Source organism: Rhinolophus hipposideros, assembly GCF_964194185.1.
Source record: "Rhinolophus hipposideros genome assembly, chromosome: 8".
Classification (NCBI taxonomy): domain Eukaryota; kingdom Metazoa; phylum Chordata; class Mammalia; order Chiroptera; family Rhinolophidae; genus Rhinolophus; species Rhinolophus hipposideros.
Window position 1 is genome coordinate 19,063,010 of NC_138054.1, and position 22,872 is coordinate 19,085,881.

The 22,872-nt window shown below is 38.7% G+C and overlaps 2 protein-coding genes across 2 annotated transcripts in view; one reads left to right on the forward strand and one right to left on the reverse strand.

Annotated features, from left to right (window-relative positions):
- Positions 1-22,872, forward strand: part of RNF144B (ring finger protein 144B) — a 157,555-nt gene that overhangs the window by 21,675 nt on the left and 113,008 nt on the right. The window lies entirely within an intron of this gene.
- Positions 9,036-9,641, reverse strand: LOC308500877 (high mobility group protein B1-like; the record flags this gene model as incomplete). Its single annotated transcript, XM_081056395.1, has 1 exon — positions 9,036-9,641. The coding sequence occupies one exon, from the start codon at positions 9,639-9,641 to the stop codon at positions 9,036-9,038; it is 606 nt and encodes a 201-aa protein (XP_080912521.1).

Genomic DNA, 22,872 nt, shown 5'->3' on the forward strand with positions numbered 1-22,872 from the left:
CACTGCACTCAACTGAATAAAGCCAGATTTCCGCATGTCACAACTTGGGTGGCTTAATTGGTGAGTGAGGAGTGTGAACTGGATGGAATGTAGGAACACAGAGGATGTCCTGAAATGTGTTCAGATTTGATGGTATGAGAGATATGTGCATTTTGCATGATTATTTTCAGTGGTGGAACATTTGCTATTTTAGACATTCTTTCTTAGCTTTCTAAAAACAAATAGCGTTGTTTGCTTGATTTGTTATCATAGCCATTTCTCCAAGTCCAATGGATAACATTAAGAAAATTCTAATTACATTACTCTGTGTTTTCATTTAATAAACCCATAAGATTCTTCTTAGCTCAGCAACCGTTCACAAAGGGAATGAGCTATATTCTTATGGTATTTAGTATTTGAAGTTAAGTGCAGATTTTTTTCATTCACACTTGAGAGGTTGTACCATACACTTAAGTAACTGTACCTACATTCCCTAAGGGGAGGTTGACAAGAATAGGTTTGATATTTGGGGAAAAAAACCTTTGAGCTCATCAAATTAAAAGCAAATTAAATAACACCAAGGTTGCTGGTTCGATTCTTCCATGGGCCACTGTGAGCTGCGCCCTCCTTAAAAAAAAAAAAATAAGTAAAATTAAGGATATCAATCCTTTAAAAAAAGAAAAAGCAATTTAGAGTAAGGAGGCAATAATTCGTGGATAAGTGTTCTTTAACCTGTCTCTGTTGGGCTCTGAAGGCAAGAGTGAGACATTTATCCTGGGTGAGTGTTGGGTGCCCAGCTTGCATCAGCTGCTGCTGCTAAGTGACTGTTATGCAGGGCCCCTGACCCCCTTCCACTTTCAGAACAAGAATAGAACTAATTGTAGCATGAGGACGCAGTGCATTCCAAAATATATTTACTCTAAAGCAGTAATCTCTTCCGTATCCTGCAAAGCAACCAAGGACATATTTTTTTGTCACTTCAAATTTTTTGACACTGGATTTGAAGTTCTAAACCTCACATGTGCTGATAATAATATAGTATAAATAATCCAATTTGTATATAGTTCTGTTGTGCATTGGTTCAGTATGATTTCAAATCTTGTTTATAACTTAGTAAAGTTGTTTTACTCCACTTTTTTATGACAAAGACAAAAAAAAAGTTGCTTTGATCTAAGTATGAAGTAAGCTGCACCAGGATGTCATTGTTCCACCTCTGTTGTTGTTAATAAGCAGTTAGCAGCTTATTGGTAAGAACAAGTGGAGAAGCAACTATGGCAGGGGGACATTTAGACTATAAATAGTGAGAATTCTGAGGACTGTTGGACTGTTTTGGTTAGGGTGAGGTGACTCTACACTAACCTATAAACTCTCTGAATACCCTTGGGGCATTTGCTCCTGTCTTAGCTAGACATTCCTGGTAGACTGTGGTGATAAACCACCCAGGTGGCCTGTGTAAGACATTAGTCCCCCTACCAACACTGTGTGCTTGTTCCCTAGCAACGTGCTCTAGCAACAAGATACTTTTACTTCTGTGCTGGCCTCTGGAAATCAGTTGGTCGCTGGCTCTCCAGAGTGCTTCTTCATATAAAAAGATATACCTCGTATTAAATTTGGACTTTATTCCTCTCATCTCCCCTTTCCTGGAACAATAGTGTAATTAATCTGTTATTTATTTGGAGTATGTTACTTCTTTATTTGGCTTAAGAGGTATTATCTTGTATGCTATTGGCTTATGAAATTATTATAATTTCCACAACAAACCTGTGCCCAGTATTGGACAGAGTCCCTCCTTAACCACAGTAAACTATCTGATCTTCAGAAGGAATGCAAAACTAATACACAGGTATTATACAAAAGTATAATTAACCAATAATAACAGAAAGAGGAAACTTCTAACTTTGATGCTCCTGGACTAACTTCATCTAACTATAAGGATATTTTCATAGTTTTGCCCACCATACTTGGAGCAGCCAGTAGACCTGAGGCCAAGCCTGGCTTAGCCACTCTTTCAGCCCTCCATCTCCCAGGTTCAATTTGTATCTGTTACTAGGGGGCTGCAATGATTCTATAAGATGGTGTGTATAGTAGTGTTATGGGAATCTCGGTTCTTCTTGCCATTGCAGTGAAGAAGCAACGGTCAGCACTGATTAATATGCAAGCAGGGTATATCAGTGATACATTCTTGGGGAAGAGAATGGGCCTAGCCGAGGTGGGGGAGAGGAGGAGGAGGGGAGAAAGAGAGAGAGAGAGAGAGAGAGAGAGAGAGAGAGAGAGAGAGAGAGAGAGAGAGAGAGAGAGAGAGAGAGAGAAGAGTGCAGCCAGAGAGAGTGAGAGCCCTTGTCCCGAGGACTTATACCTTGCTGGGTGGGGTGAGGGAGTTACATATTGATTTGGCAGGAAAGATGGTGCATGCTCTTCCACAGGAGGGCGTGACCTCCTAAGATGGGTGGAGATCTGTTGACTCAGATCCTTAACTTGCTTCAGACCACCTCTTGTCATCTGTTGTTGTAGAAACTGATAGTGGCTAGAGGCAGTTAATCAAAGCTATTTATGAGCTTTTTCTGTAGGCACCAAGGACCCCCTCCCACCCGTCCTCCTTCTCCTACCCTTTCTAATTTCTACCTAACAGAAGCGTTTTGTAAAACATGAAGCACTTTGCAAGAGGTCTTTTTAAAAATATTGCTTTTAAAATTATGCAAGGAACTCTAAATGGGAAGTCAGGAATCTTAACCTTTGAGACCTTGGAAGTCTTTTAACCATGCCAGACCTGTTTCCTTGTCATAAACACCCACAGGTTGAACCCGAGTGTCTCTAAAGTCCTTTTTAACTGCAGGTATTTTATAATTCCATGAAATAAAATTATGTGCAAAGAAAACACAATGATACCTAGTACCAGGAACACAGAAAGTGGCATGAGTTTGAGGTAGGAGTTAAGAGGAATAAAGGAGATGGTGATTATGGGAATTGGGCTTAATCCTCCAGAGGGGTGCAGATGGAAGCCTTAGATCAAGAGCAGGTGGGGTCTGTGTGGCAGGACCTCTAGAAAGGGGGGGCATTAGTTTGCAGTGGTTCCTGGGCTTGGGGTGAAGGTTGCAGGGGTGTCTGGGAACTGAACAAATAGCTAAAAATGTCTAATGACTTCTGCAGGGCAGTGTTTCCAGGTGGGTAGGATCTAAGCCTGCAGGCAATTTGGTGGTCAGTAAATACAGGGGTAAAAGTGGCAGGAGCATCACCATTACTTTTACAACACCCAGCTCCCCTATCAATTTAAACTTCTCTTCCCTGAATAACATCCTTTAATAGCTTTTATTGTATTGAAATTAAAATACAGAATCCTTCATCTAGAGCTTTCAGGTGCCTGAAGGAATTGACACTTATTTATCTCTTTAACATCACCTTCCCCTCTCCTCCCCTCCACTCCCCCCTTCCCTCCCCCTTCCCTCACCTCTCTTCCCCTTCCTTTTTCTCCCCCACCTCTATCCCACTCAGCCTGTTTCCGAATTCCTGCCAAACAGGTCAGCTTGAAGTCACCAAGGTTTTCCTACAGCAGGGCTTTAGCATGTGCTGCTTCCGCGCCATGCCTCATAGGGTTAGCCTTGATTCTAGGAGCTTAGCTTAAGTGTTCATTCAGACAGTGTTCTCTGACCACTCTACACGAAGTACTCTCTGCCCTTTGTCTAAGCCCTTTATTTGTTTCCATAACAACCACCACAATGTATGATTATTGTGCTCTAGCATGGTGTCTGACTAAAGAATTCTTTGTCAAATGATTGAGTGAAGGAATGAGTTTACACTCATTTTTCCCCTTTTCTCCCTGTATTTTTTTCTACTTAATTTGTCTTTCCTTCTTTTTTCCAAACTCAAATGGTTTATATAATTTTCTTTGATTATTGAAGTAGTACACATCCCTGTCAAAAAATTAAGTAATACTTAAGTATATAAGGAAGAAAATGAAAATCTCTGAAATTCCATCACCCAGACAAAACCAGAGCTAACCTTTTATTCTATATTTAAAATCTTGTTCTTGATTTTAGAAAGCAGTCAATATTTTTCTTTCCAAAATTTAACAAAACCAGGTTGTTTTGCCCTGAAAAGGCCTTCAAGGTCTGTGCATGCCCCTCAGAAACCTTTTCTTCCCATTGTCATTGGTACTATTCTGTGCCCAGGAGTTAGACTGATCCTGCCCTTTTCAGGCATGATCTGGCATTTATCATTGGTTAAAAAAAGTAACAGTTATTCTTGTCTTTTTCTGCCAGCGTTGCAGACTGGGCATTTAAATGCCTTTGATTGTGTATTTGGAGACGCTAACAGCTGCATGTGCTATTTCCAATACTCTTTTAGACCCACCCAGGATGTGACCATGGGGATGTTTGCCATTTCTTTTGGAGGGGGGGAGGTAGATGTAAAACTGGTGAGTGAAAACATGGAGGTGAAAACTAGGTGAAAAATTCTTCAACAGATTGTAGGCTTGCCATCTGATATCTAGAAAAAACTGCATTCCTTTGAGCAGCTCTTGGAACTCGCATCTGCCTGAACTTGGGGCAGCCTGGGATGGCCAGTGCTATGGAAATTCAAGTAAAGTCAGTATGTTTCACAAACAAACAAAGCAAACAAATTCCACTTTCTCCTGCTACATGTATATGGCAACAGTGCTATATGCACCACACACACACACACACACACACACACACACACTATGCAACAGTGCTCATCTCCAACCTATATATAAATTACCAACCAACCAACAAAAACCCAAATGAAAATCTGTAATTTTTCTCTTAAAAAGAAATTGGATCGATTAGGGGGCCATGAGCAAGTTCTTTGCTTCTTTGAAGCATTGACTATACAGCTGAATTGTGTTTCTAGTTGTTTATATTCACCTCCAGCTCAATAAATAAACCATTCACTGACACTGTTTTGAGACATGATCAAGCTGAGAAATCCTTGTTATATTTTAGTAGAACCAAGTTCGTCAATTTTTCTTGAAATATTTTGCAACTGTGGGGGCTGAAAAAAATTAATACTCCCCCGCCCCCCTTCTAAGTTCTTCTAGCTGGGCTAATAATCAAATTAGCAGAGACAGATTGAGAGGAAAAAATAAAAGTTTTGATACATAGATATGGGAAATCATATAAGCACGAAAATTCCAAAGACAGTGAGGCAACATTGGGTATGTATGTAAGACGTTTTTGGACAAAGGAGAAAGGGGGAAAAGGGTGTTAGGTTTCAAAAGTGAGAATGTGAGATTTACAGGTGGTTGAGGAAGAGCAGAATATACATGGCAGGAAAATTCTTGCTAGGCAGCTCAGAAACAATGGGACCTGGGATATCCAGCTAACAGGCTTGGAGTCTTCTTGACTAATGCTTGGGTGACCATTCCTCAGGTGATTAAGCCAAGGCTGCTTTCCTAAGGCAGGTAGGTTTTTCTGTCTGAATATTTTAGGCAGGAAAGTTGGGGAGGCTCAAATATTCTTTCTGAGCCTTGTTTCTTAGTAAACAACTTACAATCAGTATCCCAAACAGGCAGCTTTAGGGTGGCAACATTTTGGTCCCTTCACAACCCAAAGCCTAGCAGAAGTTTAAATTATTTCTGTTCTTTTCATATAATGGTATTAACTTATTTGAAGTTCTAGGACATTTTTTGTTTGAAAAAGGATGTTGAAAATTAGAACTATTTTCCTTGTCTATTGTTTCTTAACCTCTTACTGTTATATTTTGACTGTTTTGGTGTGGGGAGGGGCGGGCAGTTAGTATGTTATCATTTGCATAATTCCTTGATGTAAGAATATATTTTAATGATACTGTCAGTGCCCTGCCCACTCCGTTTCAGGCCTTAACATTTCATTGGCTTCAGACTCCCCCCTGTGAGCATCTGGAAATGCTGGAGAATTAACAACCCCCAGAAGCCCTCAGTCAGCGGCTAGTGGGAGGTAGGGTGTAATTGCTCCAGCTTTCTCATCCCTTGGGTGGGATGATTGTAAGGTGGAGTTAAGTTCTAGTCATGGCAGAACAACCTAGTCTTGAGCTGTCCTCCCTTTCCTGCTGCTCTTGTACCAGTAATGCCTGACCCGAACCTCTCTAATAAACTACTTGCAATCAAATCTTTGTCTCAAACTAAACCCAACTGGAGAATACCTGATCTAAAACAAACTTCTTACCTTCAAGAAATAGTTTAATATATTATCCTTGGTAGATAGAAAAAAAAATTCTTGGTTTAATCCACTTAACAGGTACAGTAGTCGTTTCTTTATTCATGGGTGTCATTCCAAGACCCTTAGTGAATGCCTGAAACTGCAGGTAGTATTGAATCCTATATATACTGTTTTTCCTATACGTACATATACTTAGGATAGTTTAATTTATAAATTCGGCACAGTGAAATTCACGACAACTAATAATCAAATAGAAAATTATAACAGTATACGATAATAAAAGTTATGTGAATATGGTCTCTCTCTCAAAATATCTTAATGTACTGTACTCATGCTTCTTGGGATGTGAGATGATAAAATGCCTACGTGGTGAGATGGAGTGAGGCAAATGACATAGCCATTGTGACATAGCGTTAGGCTGCTATTGATCTACTGATGTTACAACAGAAGGAAGATCGTCTGCTTCAAGTGATCCCGGATCGTGGAGCCATGCTGATGTCAATGGTTAGATGTCAGAAGCGAACAGTGTGTGATTGGTTGGGGAAATTTAGTATTTTCAGACTTCGTTTGACACTGGATAACAAACAGAGGAAAGTGAAACTGTGGATAAGGGGGGGATTACTGTACTTTATACGGGAATATACATACCTCATTTTATTGTGATGAGGTATCCATGCAAAAGTTATCCCCACCGTGAAAGACATGGGATAAGTGTGACTCTCCTAGGTTCTTTGGGGCAGTTAATTGCTTGGGTTTGCAGCTATAGTCTGGCCACCGACATGTGCCAGCTCTCCTAAGAATACACTGCCTTGGCCACAAGGTTATGATGGAACCAAATTCACAGTTATTAACTAGAAGCACATTATCTCTGTGGTGGGCCAGTAGTGTGTCCTGTAATTTAGGGAGAGGCAGCAGAACTTGGTGACTGGATGCATATCCTCATACTGCCATTTACTGTCATCAAATAAAATGAAGATAGTAATTCCTACCCTTCAGGGTGTTTGTAAAGATTACATTGATAAAAAATATTTGAGCCCAGTGCCTGATAGATAGTAAGCTCTTGGTAAATGGTAGCTGTTTGTCCAACCCAGTACACTGTCAAAAAGGAAAGAGCGTGCAAACTGATATGTATTATATAATTTATGAGTATACATTACATAATTTTAAAATTTTATCTTAAAAATTTTATTATACGGATAGACCTGTAGAATAGTTATATTTAAAATTTGGGGGGAATGAAATTCTTTACAAAAAAATCCATGTACATTAAAGAAAAATAAAAATACTTTATATTGTCTTATTTGAACATTACAAATAAATAGAATGATTATTTTTGCTAAATATTCATATACTTAATCAGCTTTTTAGGCATATCTGGCTGTAATGCCACATCACTGGCAGTTTTTTGAAGAATGCGTTTTTAAACATAAGTCATTATTTTTAATTTTTCATAATCTCTACAATTGTTTTTGAAGTTATACTTGTTAATAAAATTGATTCTTCTCTGTAAACCACAATATTTTTACTTGAAAAACATAATATCTCTATAAGAACTGAGTTATCTAGTGAAACCTGAGTGAATTCTGCTAAATGGAGAATATTCTCAATTGTAATATTTTTGTATTAAACTGTATAAGTAATCAGCTAAAATATAATCCTTAATACTGCTTTTTTCCCCCAGCAGCTTCCATTCAGAATACCTTTCTTTGACAAATATTTCTAGAACACAAAATTCATCAAATAAATTATCTCCAGATATAATCCTTTTGATGTTTCCCTAAACTGTGATGCTAAAAAATCATAGGCCCTCCTAATTTTGTTCCATTCCAGTGGGCATTATAAAAGTTTCTCCCCACAGTGGATATATTCCAAAGAGCAATGATGGAATTTCACCATTAAATCTTGGACATGATTTGAGTACCCATTGCTTTACTTCTTTCTTTGGTATGGTTGCGATGTTTCAGGGTCTTTCTTTGTGCAAGCTTTATTTTTAAATAATTGTAATTCTCCAAAAGCTTCAAAAGGTGAAGACTTCTAGTGCCCCTTGAATTCTCTGATTACAATTTCTGATATTGCACAAATGCACCCTGAACTTAGAGGATTCATTTATGAAAAAGTTTAATACCATTGATAGGACACATATTGAATTACACATATTGAAGCAGTTCCAGTTGATGGGCAGCAAAGAGAGAAGTCTGGCAGGACCATGCTGAAATGTTTTTGTTTTGTTTTATTTTTAATTCAACATCAGATTCCTCATAAAAATTTTGGTATAGTTTACAATTTTACCAATTGAAATAGTACACTGTTTCAATTGTTATAATCAACTTTTGTGGGTGAAATTGTAAGTTTACATTTACATTTACTAAACAATTCCAATTCCATTTCCGCTTCATATCTTAATTTAAAAATTAGCATCTTTTTTTTCATAAAAAATTGTATTTACTTAGAAGCATTTACAATGTCAACAAAACAGCTGCAATTTTTTTTTTTTTTTTTGCAATTACAGAGTGGTATTCAGTTAACAGAACAACAATTGTTTTGTGTAAGCTGCATCAGAGACAACTGAAGATGAAAAAACTACCATTCCCATATGTAACTAATTTGTGCTATGCACCAACACGGACCGGCTTTAAATTTCCATGCCAATTTACAACCCCCATACTGTACCAGGCAAGGTTAGTGGCTATTGAAGATACCACCAGGACAGGGCTATCTAAAGACACATTCATAGTGTGTTAACTACCGAATAACTACTGGTAGTGTGTATACAAAAAAAGACACCGTACAGTTTAAATAAAATCTTACACAGCCTTACATTTCAATTTTTGTCTTTAAAAGGAATGAGTTGTGTACAGGGGTTTAAATGCTTTATAGACAAGAAAAAAAACTGCTAGAACCAGCTTATTCATCATCATCTTCTTCTTCATCTTTATCTTCCTCGTCCTCCTCCTCTTCCTTCTTTCTCTTGCTCTGTTCAGCCTTGACAACTCCCTTTTTTGCCGCATCAGGTTTTCCTTTAGCTCGGGATGCAGCAATATCCTTTTCGTAGTTTTCCTTCCGCTCAGCAGACTTCTTCTCATAGGGCTGCGTGTCATCTGCAGCAGTGTCATTCCTCATCTCTCCCAGCTTCTTTGCAACATCATCAGTGTATAGGCCGGGATGCTGTCCTTTGATTTTTGGGCGATACTCAGAACAAAACAAGAAAAAGGCCGAAGGAGGCCTCTTGGGTGCATTGGGATCCTTGAACTTCTTTTTTGTTTCCCCTTTACGAGGGATATAAGTTTTCATTTCTCTTTCATAACGGGCCTTGTCAGCCTTTGGCATGTCTTCAAATTTTCCTTTTTCTTTAGCAGACATGGTCTTCCACCTCTCTGAGCACTTAGAAAACTCCAAGAAGTTGACTGAAGCATCTGGGTGCTTCTTCTTGTGCTCCTCCCGGCAGGTTTGCACAAAGAATGCGTACGATGACATTTTGCCTCTCTGCTTCTTAGGATCTCCTTTGCCCATGTTTAATTACTTGTTCTCAGCGAGCACAGAGTCGCCCAGTGCCCGTCCGACTTGCACTTGCCCTGGCACTGTCTCTATGGGGCTCAGTGTACTGCAATGGCTGTGAGAACGGGAGCCAGACGTAGCCTCCTCACTCTCTCAAAAATTAGCATCTTAATTAGTGAAATATTGTTTTTACCATGGGCACAGTGTCCCACCAAAATTATTATCACTTGCAAAAACAAATGCTTTTGCATTTAATTTTGAACTTTTCAACTAAATTTACAGGAATGTCATGTTTTATCTTAAACAGACTAAATTTCAAAAGCATTACTTTGATTTCGTGAATTAGATTAAAAAAAAATCAAACCATTCTTGGAATTATTTGATCTTTGTAGGTGAAGCCTTGATAACACTGACATAAAATTAGCAACATTAAACTGTTTATAAAAATTCTGTTTTCATTACCAGACACACATAGCTTTTACTTTACTTTTTGTACATGAACATCATAACTTGAAATAAAAAATTGGCAAAGTCAATTTAGAAGAACAAGCACTGGATCTAAATGGTATGTAAGTACCTCTCCAGCTGCATGTGATAAATCATAAACTGCAAGTACAGGGTTCTTAAAATAGCTACTAATTTTTGGTGTCTATTGTAATGCTGCTTCAGCAGATTTGTGTTTTGGGGCTTTCACTCGGTTAATGACATCACTTTGTCCCTCCTTGCTGTGGGGGGGGGGGTGGGGTGGCAAATGGTGGTATTTTGTGCAATTTCACATTCCTCATTAATCTGAGAATAGGAAATTCAGCACTTAATATTTTACTAAATGTAAACTTCCATTTTTGAGCTCACTGTCATTGAAAGGGCTTATTGCAAAATAAAAAAAGCATCACCAAACAATAATATAATTAATAATAATAGATATATATCATACAGTAAATGACCAAATCATTTGTTAAGAGTGTCACGATCGGTCTCTGGATGCTCTAAGGAAGTACTCTTGGCCTCTTTGCCCTGCAAATATTTAGAAATCCTTAACCCATAATTTCCCACAGACCCTACCAGCTGGGCCTTCATAGTTCCATACGTCCTGTAGGCCTGAACACGGACATGGCATAACTAGGTGGCAAATCCAAGGGCGTAGGGCATCAGAGTGTTCTCTTACCACCACCAGAAGCTGGAGGGCTTAGCTACCCCCGGCAACTCTTGTTTGAGTGCATTTTCTTTTGTTAGCAAATGCCCCGCTGTCCTGAAAAGGAAGTGGTAGTTCCACTGCTTTTGGGAAGTGTTGGAGAAAATAGAGATGGGTCATTGCTGGTCATCCTTTGTTAGAATGGCATCTCTGTTTTCTGCTTGTTCTAGCTTAGGCTGCTATAACAAAACACCACAGACTGGGTGACAACATATTTCTCACAGTTCTGGAGTCTGGAAGTCCAAGATCGAGGCGCTGGCAGATTTGGTCTGGTGAGAGCCCGCTTCCTGGTTTGCAAATGGCCGTTTATTGTTATGTCCTCAAATGGCCTTTCCTCAATGTGTGGTGGTGGGGTGCTCTGGTTTCTTCCTCTTAAAAAGGGACTAATTCCATTGTGAGGACCCCACCCTCATGACCTACACCAAGTTACCTCCCCAAAGCCCCACCTCCAAATACCACCACATCAGGAATTAGGGCTTGAACTTTTTTTGGCGGGGTGGGGCCACAAACATTCAGTCCATACCACTGCTCATGTGCTTCATATAGTACTGGACAATAAATACCATGGAGGAAATTGCAAATACAAAGTGGAGGGCTACTCAAACAACCCAGCTTTTAATGCGAATGTTAATAGTAATTCTCCATTGAAGTGAAAATACCAAGACGAATGTTCAGCCAAACAGGATGGCAGGACAATAGGCCTAAACCCGGGCTGTCCAGGGCAAAAAGGGACCCTAGCCACTATTAGGGAGGACAGCACCTTCTCTTAAAAGAAGTTTTTACATAGGAACACTAGAGGGCGCTTTAGACTAATTAAGAATTTGGCTTTAATTTACACAAGGTAACATGATGTTCCAAATTGATGTTATACATTTCAATAGTGAATAGTTTATAAACCTTTAAAATAATCATAAAATAGTAAGTGGCTTATTTAGGTAAATTCATATCAGGTGATTTTGATATTCTAAGAACATGAAAAAATTCAATACAATTGTTTGATATGCCCCCTACTCCCCATGCTAAACGTTATGATGATCCTATTTTTGTTTTACTTCAGAATTTTTAAATAATCTTCAGGAGTGCCTTAAGGTTAAAGATTGGGTTGTAAATTGCCCTCACTAACTGAGATTTTATTTTTCTCATGGAGGGTTGTAGGGGGCAAAGAGTGCTATACAATTGATTTAAACAACTATAGTGTTGTCCTTTTGAGATGAACCTAATGATATTGTTTTACATACATGTGGCACCCACTGTTCTTATCATAAGTGTTGATAAGTAAGATAGATTTTTAAGGCAAGTACTCCAGTGCTTAGGACAACAGTTTGAACTGTGGAAGAAAATGTTTGACCTGACATTTGGTCTAGAGCCCCTGGTTCTGTCCTCACCTCTGTGACTTTGGACAAATATTATCTTTCTAGGCCTGTTTCTTTAATGGGGTTGAACTAAACCACTGTGAAGTCTTTTTCTAAGTCTGAAATTGTCTAATCCTGACTTTTACACTTAACTTTGATTACTCTTAAATTTACATTTGCATGTAGGTGCTGTGTGTGGAAATTACCTTTAATTCAAATCATGAAGTCTGTGACACTGTGAAAACTGGATTCAGGAGAAAGTGGGGAGGTAGCTGGTTCCCTGTTTTGGGGTCCCATCAAGTTCTTTAAAATGGCTCATTTTTATATTAGAAACAGATAGCTTTTGTTAACTGCTAGAAAATACTCATACAAGCACTGCTGCTCAACTTTAAACTTCCCTTGAGGCAAAAATTATGGCCAAATGTTTATATTTCATTGACTTTCCTGCTAGGATTCAGACTACACAAAAGGGGAAAGGCTAAAAATCACTTGAGATTTTAAATCAAGTCTACTTAGTCTATTTCTGATATTATGAAAATGAATGAGATAAACATTTGCTAGATAGATATAAGCCCCATCTGCCCTCATGTAACTGAGGCCAGACTGTTTAGTGGTGTTTGATTGAATATTGTTGCTACACAGTGTTTTAACTCCTGAAGAATGCTCTGACATTTTTAACTGAATTCTGCTTTTCAAACAAATACATTATTGAATGGTGTACTCTTTACATGGGCAAATAAAATGTTAGCTACATTCATCTCTTGGAGGGAAAATAGCGCCTGTCCTACATACACATAAGAAATGATTCTTAGCATATTTCTAAATTTTCAGTAATCTTTTGCATGTCTTTGTGTGAGTGTGTGTCTGTGCATGTGTGTGCGTGTCTTGTGTCTGCAGGTGTATCTCTGTGTGCTCATACTTCAAGAGTACAGTCACTGTAGTTGATAACTCCCAGATGATGACTTGGTGTAGATCTTGAAAGTTTCTCCATATTTCATAGTTCCCTATCTGTAATGGTAAAATCAAAATTAAGGAGATCCCAAAGGGAAAGTCATCTCATGATAATTTCTTCATGACTTGTAATGTCTGAACTGAGTCTTGGAAGCAGCAGGCAGAATAGGGTACGAAAAGACACAGAGGCTAAACCAAAGAGCAGGGTAAAGCAGGGGTCCTGATGGGTCTCACTCCAGGGAATATAGGCAGGTGGGTGAACAATCAGTCAAGTGTGCAAGGAGACCACAAGTGGAAGCCTAAGTAAGGAGGTCAGTGTCACGAAGACTAAACCCATCCTTTCATCAGCCCTGTGCTGAGTGCCCAGTTTGTTCCAGGTGATACAATTGGTGAAATGAATGTGGAAATTTCTTCCCTTGAACATTTTAAGGACTAGCAGGAAAAACAGATGTTGAACTAAACCATCATAAAATCATAAATGCTAAGAGGAGTGCCATGGAAACCTCAGGAGTTTATGTGTGGGCAGGAGAAGACCTCGCTGAGGACCCAATGCCTAATGTGTTTCAAGGGAAGGCAAGGGTTCCCTGGTGGACAGCCATCTTTCCTAGGTGTGGATGGAGGCAGCGTGAACCCCTATCCTTGTGCAGTGTGGCCATGGATGGGGAGGGTACATGTGGGGCATGGCGGAAGTGCCTGTAAGAGATGGCGCTCTCGGTTCTATTAATGCTCTGTAAAGTCTTTGATGAACAGGCTGGCTTGAGTTCAAGATGTTGCTTTCTAACCCTATTTTTACTGTTCCTCAGATGATCTTCATTTATTTAAGGAGCACAGTTATTTCCTCAGGCATTTAGCCAAAAATGAATTTTATTCTTCGTTACAAGTATGTCAGAAATAACACTGGGGGAAGAGAGAGATCAAATGGATATCAGTATTTCCACTATCATTTCTAAAGAGGTCGTTTTCGAGATTATCAGTCAAGACTCTTAGTTGAAGTGACTGAAACTCCACTCAAACTAGTGTGTGCAAAAACAGGAAATTGTGGTCTCATAATTGGGAAGTCTGAGGGGCTGGACACAGGAATAGCTGGACCAGAGTTTCAAATGTTGCCATAGAACTTCTTCTCTATGCCCCTCATCTCTATTCATCGCTGTTTACACTTTTGGATCCTACAGTTTTATAAAAGGGTATCTTTCCTGAGAATTCTAATGAGGTGGAGAACTTTGGTTGGATTAGCATGTGCCAGAGGGCTGGCTGGTGTTTTGGCGACTGTAGTACAAGTGGTGAAAAAACTGTAGAGAAAATTATAAAATAAAAAGTAAAGTCATCCTCTTTCAGCCCATTCCTTAACTTTTGAGGGACAGAAGTGTCGAACATTGGGAATAAAAAATGTCACACATCAGCAATGAGCAATGAAGACTGAGGATAATAAACTGATCCAGATAACAAGAACAACACTTTACTTTGAATGCTCAATATGTGCTAGGTATTTTCCCTAAACCTTTTATGTGTATCACACTTAATTTTCATAAAAATCCTATGAGATAGGCATGACTGTTATCTCTATCTTATGGATGAGGAAACTAAGGCACTGGGAGTTGAGGAGACTCCCCTGGGTCACACAGTACTGCACAGAAGTTTGTATTCACTCATGTGCTCTTAACCACCATGCTGCACAACACATTTGCATGGTATAATAATTAGTGAATACGGTCTAATGAATGAATAGCTTGCGTTACAAAGATGCTAAGCACGTGGTAAAGAAAGGAAGAGAGAAGACTCCATATTTTTTTCCAGCAGCTAGCCCAATTATTTGATGACTTCACCCAGCTGCCATGGCTCCAGTGGCGTCCACTCAGGCTGGGGAATGGATTTGTCTGGGTCACATCAAGGCTTACCTGAAAATAATGAACATGGATTCAAGGCCACCCACTAATTAACCGGTGGGAATTGGGCTCAGGGATGGCATAGAGGATCATGGGGAGCAAGAATGGGGTCCCCTACCTGAGGAAATAGGTAAAATGCAAGGAAGAGACATTGCTTGAACTCTCTGCACAGCTCTGTTGTGTAACACCAAATCAGGAGACAGTCGAGCCTCTCTGTCTGTCTACTCTGGGAGCCGGACCTCCTTGAATGGACAGTGGTGTCCACGCCTACATGAACCAGAAAAGATGGAGAGACACTGAAGTGCCAGGACTAAACTGGTTTCAGTGAGGGGTGGGGAGGTGGGGGGGTGCGGGGTATGTGTGAGGTTATCTCTTTGCTAAATTTTTTTTGTTTCGTTATAATTTTTAAAATTGTGGTTAAATGTACATAACATAAAACTGACCATTTTTATGTATACAGTTCAATGGCATCAGTACACTCACAATGTTGTACAATCATCACCATTATCTATAGGTATACCTTGTTTTATTGCACTTCACAGATGTTGCGGGTTGTTTTCTGCAAATTGAAGGCAAGACTCTCCACCAGCAAAAAGATAGGCTTGCTTTATTGCGGTGGTGTGGAACCAAACCTGCAATGTCTTTGAGGGATGACTATTTTCTAGAACTTTTTCATCATTCTAAATAGCAACTCTCCATTCCTCCTTGCCCCCCGCCCTCTGGTAACATCTATTCTACTTTCTGTCTCAGTGAATTTGCCTCTTCTGGGTACCTCATGTAAGTGGAATCATACAGTATTTGTCCTTTTGTAACTGGCTTCTTTCTTTTAGCATAATGTGCTCAAGGTTCATCCATGTCGTAGCCTGTGTTAGAACTTCATTTCTTTGTTAAAATTAGAAGACTGGAGAGGCGGAGGCATGAGATGGTCTGGGCTTTCCCTCCATAGGTGGCAGTGGGAGGAAGCAGAGCAGGGATGCCATCCGCCTGCCCTTCAAGAAGTTAAAATTGTCACTTGGCTGCTTCCTTGCCATTTTCCAAGGCTGACAAGTGGTGTGATTGATGGGGCAACAGAAAAGCAAACTTCTCACCCCAACCTATCCCCAGATTCCTTCTCTATACTGCCTAAAATACAGGGACTGGGAGATTGACTTGATTTAACGGTGAGAAAGAGTGGGGAGTTGTGGTGGGAAGACCTGTCAATTATTCACATTTTAATGTGAATTAATGCCCTCAGATCATTTTCCAGTACGCCTAGCTTACCTAAGCAAATTATGGAGTTGGAGTATGGAGTAGAGTAAGGCTGAAGTTTTGGAGCATGTATACGGCAGTTTATTCAGACACCATCTAAGTCCCAAGCACCTGGGGAGAAGGAAGGCGAAAATAGGAATGTGGAATCAAGAGGAGAAGGGCCTAGGAGCCAGCCTTGCTCTTGCCAGTCTTAACTGGGACCAGATGGGACACCTCCCTCGCCCACCCAGCCGCTGTCATTTAAATCATCTAAGGGCCCTAACCCACCTGGAGTCTTGAGAAGGAACAGGGAGAGCTGGATTTTACAGCTTCCCTTCCTCCCTCCCTCTTTGCAGATTCTCTGGTGATGGGGCTGTGAAGGAGTTTCCAGGGTTGACTCTGGGTCACGAAGTGCATAACAGAAGTTCTTTGTGGAGACAGTTTATGTTCTATTCAGCTGTACTCACATTCACGTCCAGCTCCAGGGTGCCGACGCTTCTGCAAGGGTTTACATACTTTGACACTCTCATAGGGGGTCTGGCCTCCTTTCACCTCAGCGCTATTCTTTCTTAGCTTAACATTGGATTAGTTGGTGAAAGGTAGCCAGCATTGACTGAAGTACGTGCAGAGTCGGGAGACAGGAAGGAGGTTTCTAGGTCTGTGTTGTTGACCTAATTTTGTACTATGTTTTCAGCATTGCTGACCTAATTCTGTCTTATGTTTTCATTGAATGAGTTGATTATTTTTATATCATTTCCTGGTAAGTGAGTTACACCTTCACTACTTTCAATTTTTCCATGTCCCATTTTCTAGTTCCTTACCATATTTTATATACACTTGAAAATTCCCTGCTTAATCTCTCTCATTCTTTTAAGCCAGTAGGAACAGTATTGCCTGCTTATTATTTGAACAGCAGCATTGCTGCTGTTGTCATAAACACCCTGGTCTTCAACGTAATTGGTAGGAGGAATAAGTTAATATTTGTTGTCAAGTCTTTAAAGGAGTTGTGTTCTTCATGTTGCATTGAATATTTAATGTAACAATTGAATCTTTTTACTTTAATCTCCTTCCTTGAGTGATTAAATGTGCCTCACTAGATCTGGCTTTCTTTCACTAACTCTGAAATCTGGCTCCTTGTTAAACAAGTTAGTTATTTGTTCCCTAAAGTTATAGTCACTGTGTACTGCAGTTGCTGGCATTGTTTTTTGTGTGTCGATTTCAATGAAAACATTTAAACAAATCGCTTAAAAAAATATGTTCTCATTGTATTTTGATACTCATCTTGATGGTAGATTGAACACTGGAGAGCCATTCTAAGTTAATGTTCAAACTTATGGGCAGTATAGCTTTCTTGTTTCTGAAACTTGCTCAAGTGTGCCCAATTTCTGTTGGTATGACATAATAAAAGACTCTTATCTTGTGTAAGTTGTATTTTTGTATCCCCTTTCTGGTGTTCAGTAAATTTTGAGATTCTCTTCAGTCCTAAAAATTAAGTGGGAATAGTAATTCGATTAAGCATGGCTTTTAAATATAGTAACAAGATGTTATTGCTCAAAAATTTCTTTAATAATCAGGACATTTCAGTAAAGATGATTCTTAAGGCAGCATCAATCCCTTCCTGTTACATATATTGTGGGTGTGATTGATTTACTGTCATGCACTGCATAATGGTGTTTCAGTCAATGACAGACTGCGTATACTATGGTGGTTCCGTACGATTATAATGGAGCTGAAAAATTCCTATTGCCTAGTGACGTCATAGCCGTTGTACTTTGCCGTGCAACGCATTACTCACGTGTTTGTGGTGATGCTGGTGTAAACATACCTACTGTGCTGCCAGTCATATAAAGGTAGCACATATAGTTATGCATAGTACATAATACTTGATAATAAACGACTATGTTACTGGTTTATGTATTATTATACTATTTATCAGTATTTTAGAGTGTATTTTTTCTACTTATTAGAAAAATGTTTGCTGTAAAGCAGTATGCTGTGTTATGCAGGCAGCAGCCTCCTACATCTTGTGTTTACCGCGTCTCTTGATGGCATAGTTTTCTCTTGTGCTTTATTTATCCTCCTATTGTTTTGTACAATAACATGCTGTGCAGGTTTGTAGCCTAGGAGCCATAGGCTAAACCATGTAGTCTAGGTGTGTAGTGGGCTAGTTTTGTCTAAGTGCTTTCTATGATGTTCATACAATGACAAAATCGCCTAATGATCCATTTCTCAGAAGGTATCCCCATCGTTAAGTGGCACATGACTGTATTGATGTGGTGAAACCTATATTAAATGTAATTAAATGCATTTAGTAACCCTTTAAGGAACAATTTTCCATCCCCCAGAAAAGCATAGATTTATTTTATTTTGTATGAAATACAATTTTAAATTTATTTAATGTCAGGTGTATTTTGCACATTAAATATGCAGTATAATATTTATGTTTTCCTTTCCTGTTACTGAAGAGAAATTAGTGGAGAAAGCAGACAAAAAGATTTTAGGTGCCTGTCCTTCCTCTGACTATTCCTTTACTGTCGCTGTATTAACTAAGTAGATTGCTGTAATTATGTAGTTCGTCTTTGCAGCAGCCTCAACTAATTCAGTTTAAAATTGGATTGAAAGAAAATAAAACTTTCTTGTGTGTCTAAATCCGAAATTTAGATTGTTCCGAACTTTTAAAAGAATGCTTAGCTAGTTTTTTTCCAACCACAATTTGATATAATTTCCTTAAAAAGCAAGAAAATTGTGCCACATTCAAAGATCCTAGACTTAGTTGTTTAGGAGCTGTTTCTCATAATGGGGGAAATTCAGTGGACCACCATGTACTATTTTCTTTTATACATATAGTTGACCCTCGAACAATGTTGTACAATCATCATCACTATCTATAGGTATATCTTGTTTTATTGCACTTCACAGATGTTGTGGGGTTTTTTTTGCAAATTGAAGCTAAAACATGGGGGTTAGGGGCACTGACCTCCCCATACGGTCAAAAATTCACATATAACTTTTGACTCCCCCAAAACCTAACTACTAATAGCCTACAGTTGACCAGAAGCCATACATAAAGTCAATTAACACATACTTTGTATGTTATATGTATTGTATACTGTATTATTACAATAAAGTAAGCTAGAGAAAAGAAAATGTTATTAAGAAAATCTTAAGGAAGAGAAAATATTTATTGAAAAAAATCCCTGTACAAGTGGACCCACTCAGTTCTAACCCGTGTTGTTTAAGAGTCAGATGTAGTGGGAGAGAACTAGGATTGGGAAACCAGGGGTGAATCTTGATCAATTCAGAGGAGGAGTTGGCAAGGGTGGGATTCTTCATTTTTTACCTTTGCAGTTCAGTGGGTCTTTATTTTTATGTGGACTCTTTTCCCTCCCCTATTTCTTTCCATTTTTTTTCTTTATACAAGCGTGAAAATATTTTGATAATATTTGGATGCCTCTGAGCTTTGGAAAGCCATTTTTTGGGGTGTTCAGTCCACTGGTTCCATTTAGTTCTGCTGTGTATTCATACTGTATTCATCAGAAAACCCTTAAGTGGAATGAAGCATATAGAAGTATGCAATTATCTTAAGTTCCTTCTTGAGTCATTTCAGCTGTAGAGTTTCTCTTCCTTTTGCTACTCAGAAAATGGGGTCTTCCCAAGCTAAAAAAATCTCTGCTGTAGCTCAACATCCTGCAAACTAAACATTCTTCCACTTCTCCATGTAAGCTTAGCATTTGATTTATTATTTGGTCAGTGCTAACAGGAGGGGCTCTGGCTTAAGCAACTGTGAAAGGGAAACTGGTAGCTCTAGTTCCGTAACATAGCTGAAGGAGAACATAACCATGTCAGCTTGGGGATTTTTACTAAAGAGGGAAACTAGGGATTTGTTTAGACATGTATATGATTTATAAAAGAGGAAATTTGGAGTGGTGATTAAGACTAGAACCATTGGCATTAGATAAACCTGGTTCAAAATCTGGCTCAGCCATTAACTAGGTAGGTCCCTCTAAGGAATTCATCTGTAAAGATAATAATATATAATGTTTAGGGGATATTGTGGGACTGACATACCTATTGTGATATCTAGCACAAGGTACGTCCTCAGTAAATGGGTCATTGATTCCTAAATGTATCTATTCATAAATGTTTTGTCATGTGGGTACCAAGAGAAATAGACATTACAAATTACTTTGTGGCTGTTAGGTTGAAATAAGAATGATGGGTAGTGTCTTCACTATTAAAGGTACTCATGGATAAGGTAAATTGACATGACTGGAGGTAATTTTCCTGCTTCTTGCCTGGTGAACTCCTGTTTGTCCTTTAAATCCAGCTCTCTATCACCTTCCCTAATCCTCCAGATGACTCTTCTGTGTTTCCTTTGTACCAGGGCCATTATTCTGTTGTTACCTTTATCTCAGAGTTCCTGTAGTCTCCCCTTTGGGCTGTGAGCGTTTGAAACAGGTATTGTTTAATTCATACTTGCTTATCCTACCTCCCATTTAATACAGGACCTGTCATAGAGGTAACTATTACTTGGATTGAAATAGATTGAGTTTAATTAAATCAAATACTTGTATAGAAAACAGGGTCATGCAAAATATTTGGAGCTCAAAAGACTTCTGGCTAAGTCCACGAGGTGTCTTATTTTACAGCCTTGTTTTTGATTACAGGATCCCAGTCTTGGCTTAGCACAAGGTTGCACATCACATTTGATGCCACTCAGGGACTGCAATTGTGATTGCAGACGAACAGTGTGGTGTGATTCTGCTGCCAGCAGATGTCAGGTTTCTCGGGCTTTACAAGTGGATTGGCTGTTCTTTGGGATATGAACAGCCATGTGGTTCAGTCTACTGGAATTAAGAAAAGATTGCCAAAATGACAGTAGTGAATAAGGGCTCAGATACAGGTTCAGGAATAGTGCTCAGATGTCTTGGATTTCCAGGTGAGACTGAATAGATTTAATACTTGTTTTTTAACCTGTCAGTAGGGTTTTCTCTTTATTTGTAGCCTCTGTTGAAGCGCAGGTTTGCTTTTGTGTCCTTCAGTATCCCTTTTAAGAAAATGGGAGTAAGTTATTCCATGTATGGCGGCAGTCAAATATAACACTGACAGTCACATATTTAAATATGAAATATATCTATATTTGAGTCATTTTAATTTATGTATAAAAATTTTATGTAAAAAAAATATTTATGTAATTGCCACATCTGTTACAGAGATTGCAGTTTAAGTGTAGATTCCATTCCGGTACTTTGTTATTCTTGAGAGGGCAGTATAGTTTATGTTTTTCTACCTGTCATAATTATTTACTCTCCATTTAGTGAGTCTATTTTTCTTATTTTATTCAAGAATTGACTTAAAACTCTTTTTTCCTTGGCCACAGCCCACCAAAGAGGGACAGTAGGAGCAGCCTGCTGTGGATGAATGCAATGAACGGTGTGCGTTGTGTGTTATAAAACAAAAATAACACCAACAAAATTTGGCCTGCCTTTATTTATTTATTTAAATACTTTTTTTATTTTTCAATTACAGTTAAGGTTTAATATTATATAGATTTCAGGTGTACAACTCAGTGATTAGGCATCTACATAACTTATGAAGTGATCACTCCGATAAACTTAGTACCCGTCTGACACCATACATAGCCACCACAATATTATTGGCTACATTCTTTATGCTATACTTGACATCCGCACGACTATTTTGTAATTACCAATTTGTACTTCTTAATCTCTTCCCCTTACTCACCCATCCCCCCAACTCCCTCTCATCTGGTAACCATCAAAATGCTCCCTGTATCTCAGTTTGTTTCTGTTTTCATTTGTTCACTTATTTTGTTCTTTACATTCTGTATATAAGTGCAATCACATGGCATTTGTCTTTCTCTGTCTGACTTACTCCACTAAGCACAATACCCTCTAGGTCCATCCGTGTTGTTGCTGATGGAAAGATTTCATTCTTTTTTACAGCTGAGTAATATTCCATTGTATGTATGTTATCATATAAATATTCCATTGTATATATATATATCATTGTATATATATATATATATATATATATATATATACAAATTTAAAAAAGAGAACATTTCTTCTCTCACACAGTTTCTGAGGATTTGTATCTGGGAGCAGCTTAAGTCCATGGTTCTGGGTCAGACTCTTTCATGAGGTTGCACTGAAGATACTGGCTGCAGTGTCAGTCATCTGAAGGCTTGCCTGGGAAGATTGATCTACTTCCCAGCTCAACCTGCAATCACTGGGTGTTGTTTGGAGGCCTCAGTTCTTAGCTATTTGGACCTCTCCATGGGCCTGTCCATCATGGAATCTATATTCCTCCAATGTGAGTGATCTACACACATTCAATTTGAGAGTAAGTTCCTAAAGGTTCAGAATTGTTTGAGCTCACTTTCAGTGGTGTAGTTCGAGTCTCTGACCCTTATGGAACCATATTATTTCTGTGTTTAAGCTGTAGATTTTAAATAAACAATGACAGTACAGTGACTGTACAGATAAAGAAATCTACTTCAATTCTTTCACTCTTTGTGACCTTTTGGAGTTTCTGTGTTTAAAAATTGAAACGGTGCAAATTGCAAGGGGTACAATTTTTATTTGTAACTGTAAATTTTAATTTACACATTACATTTT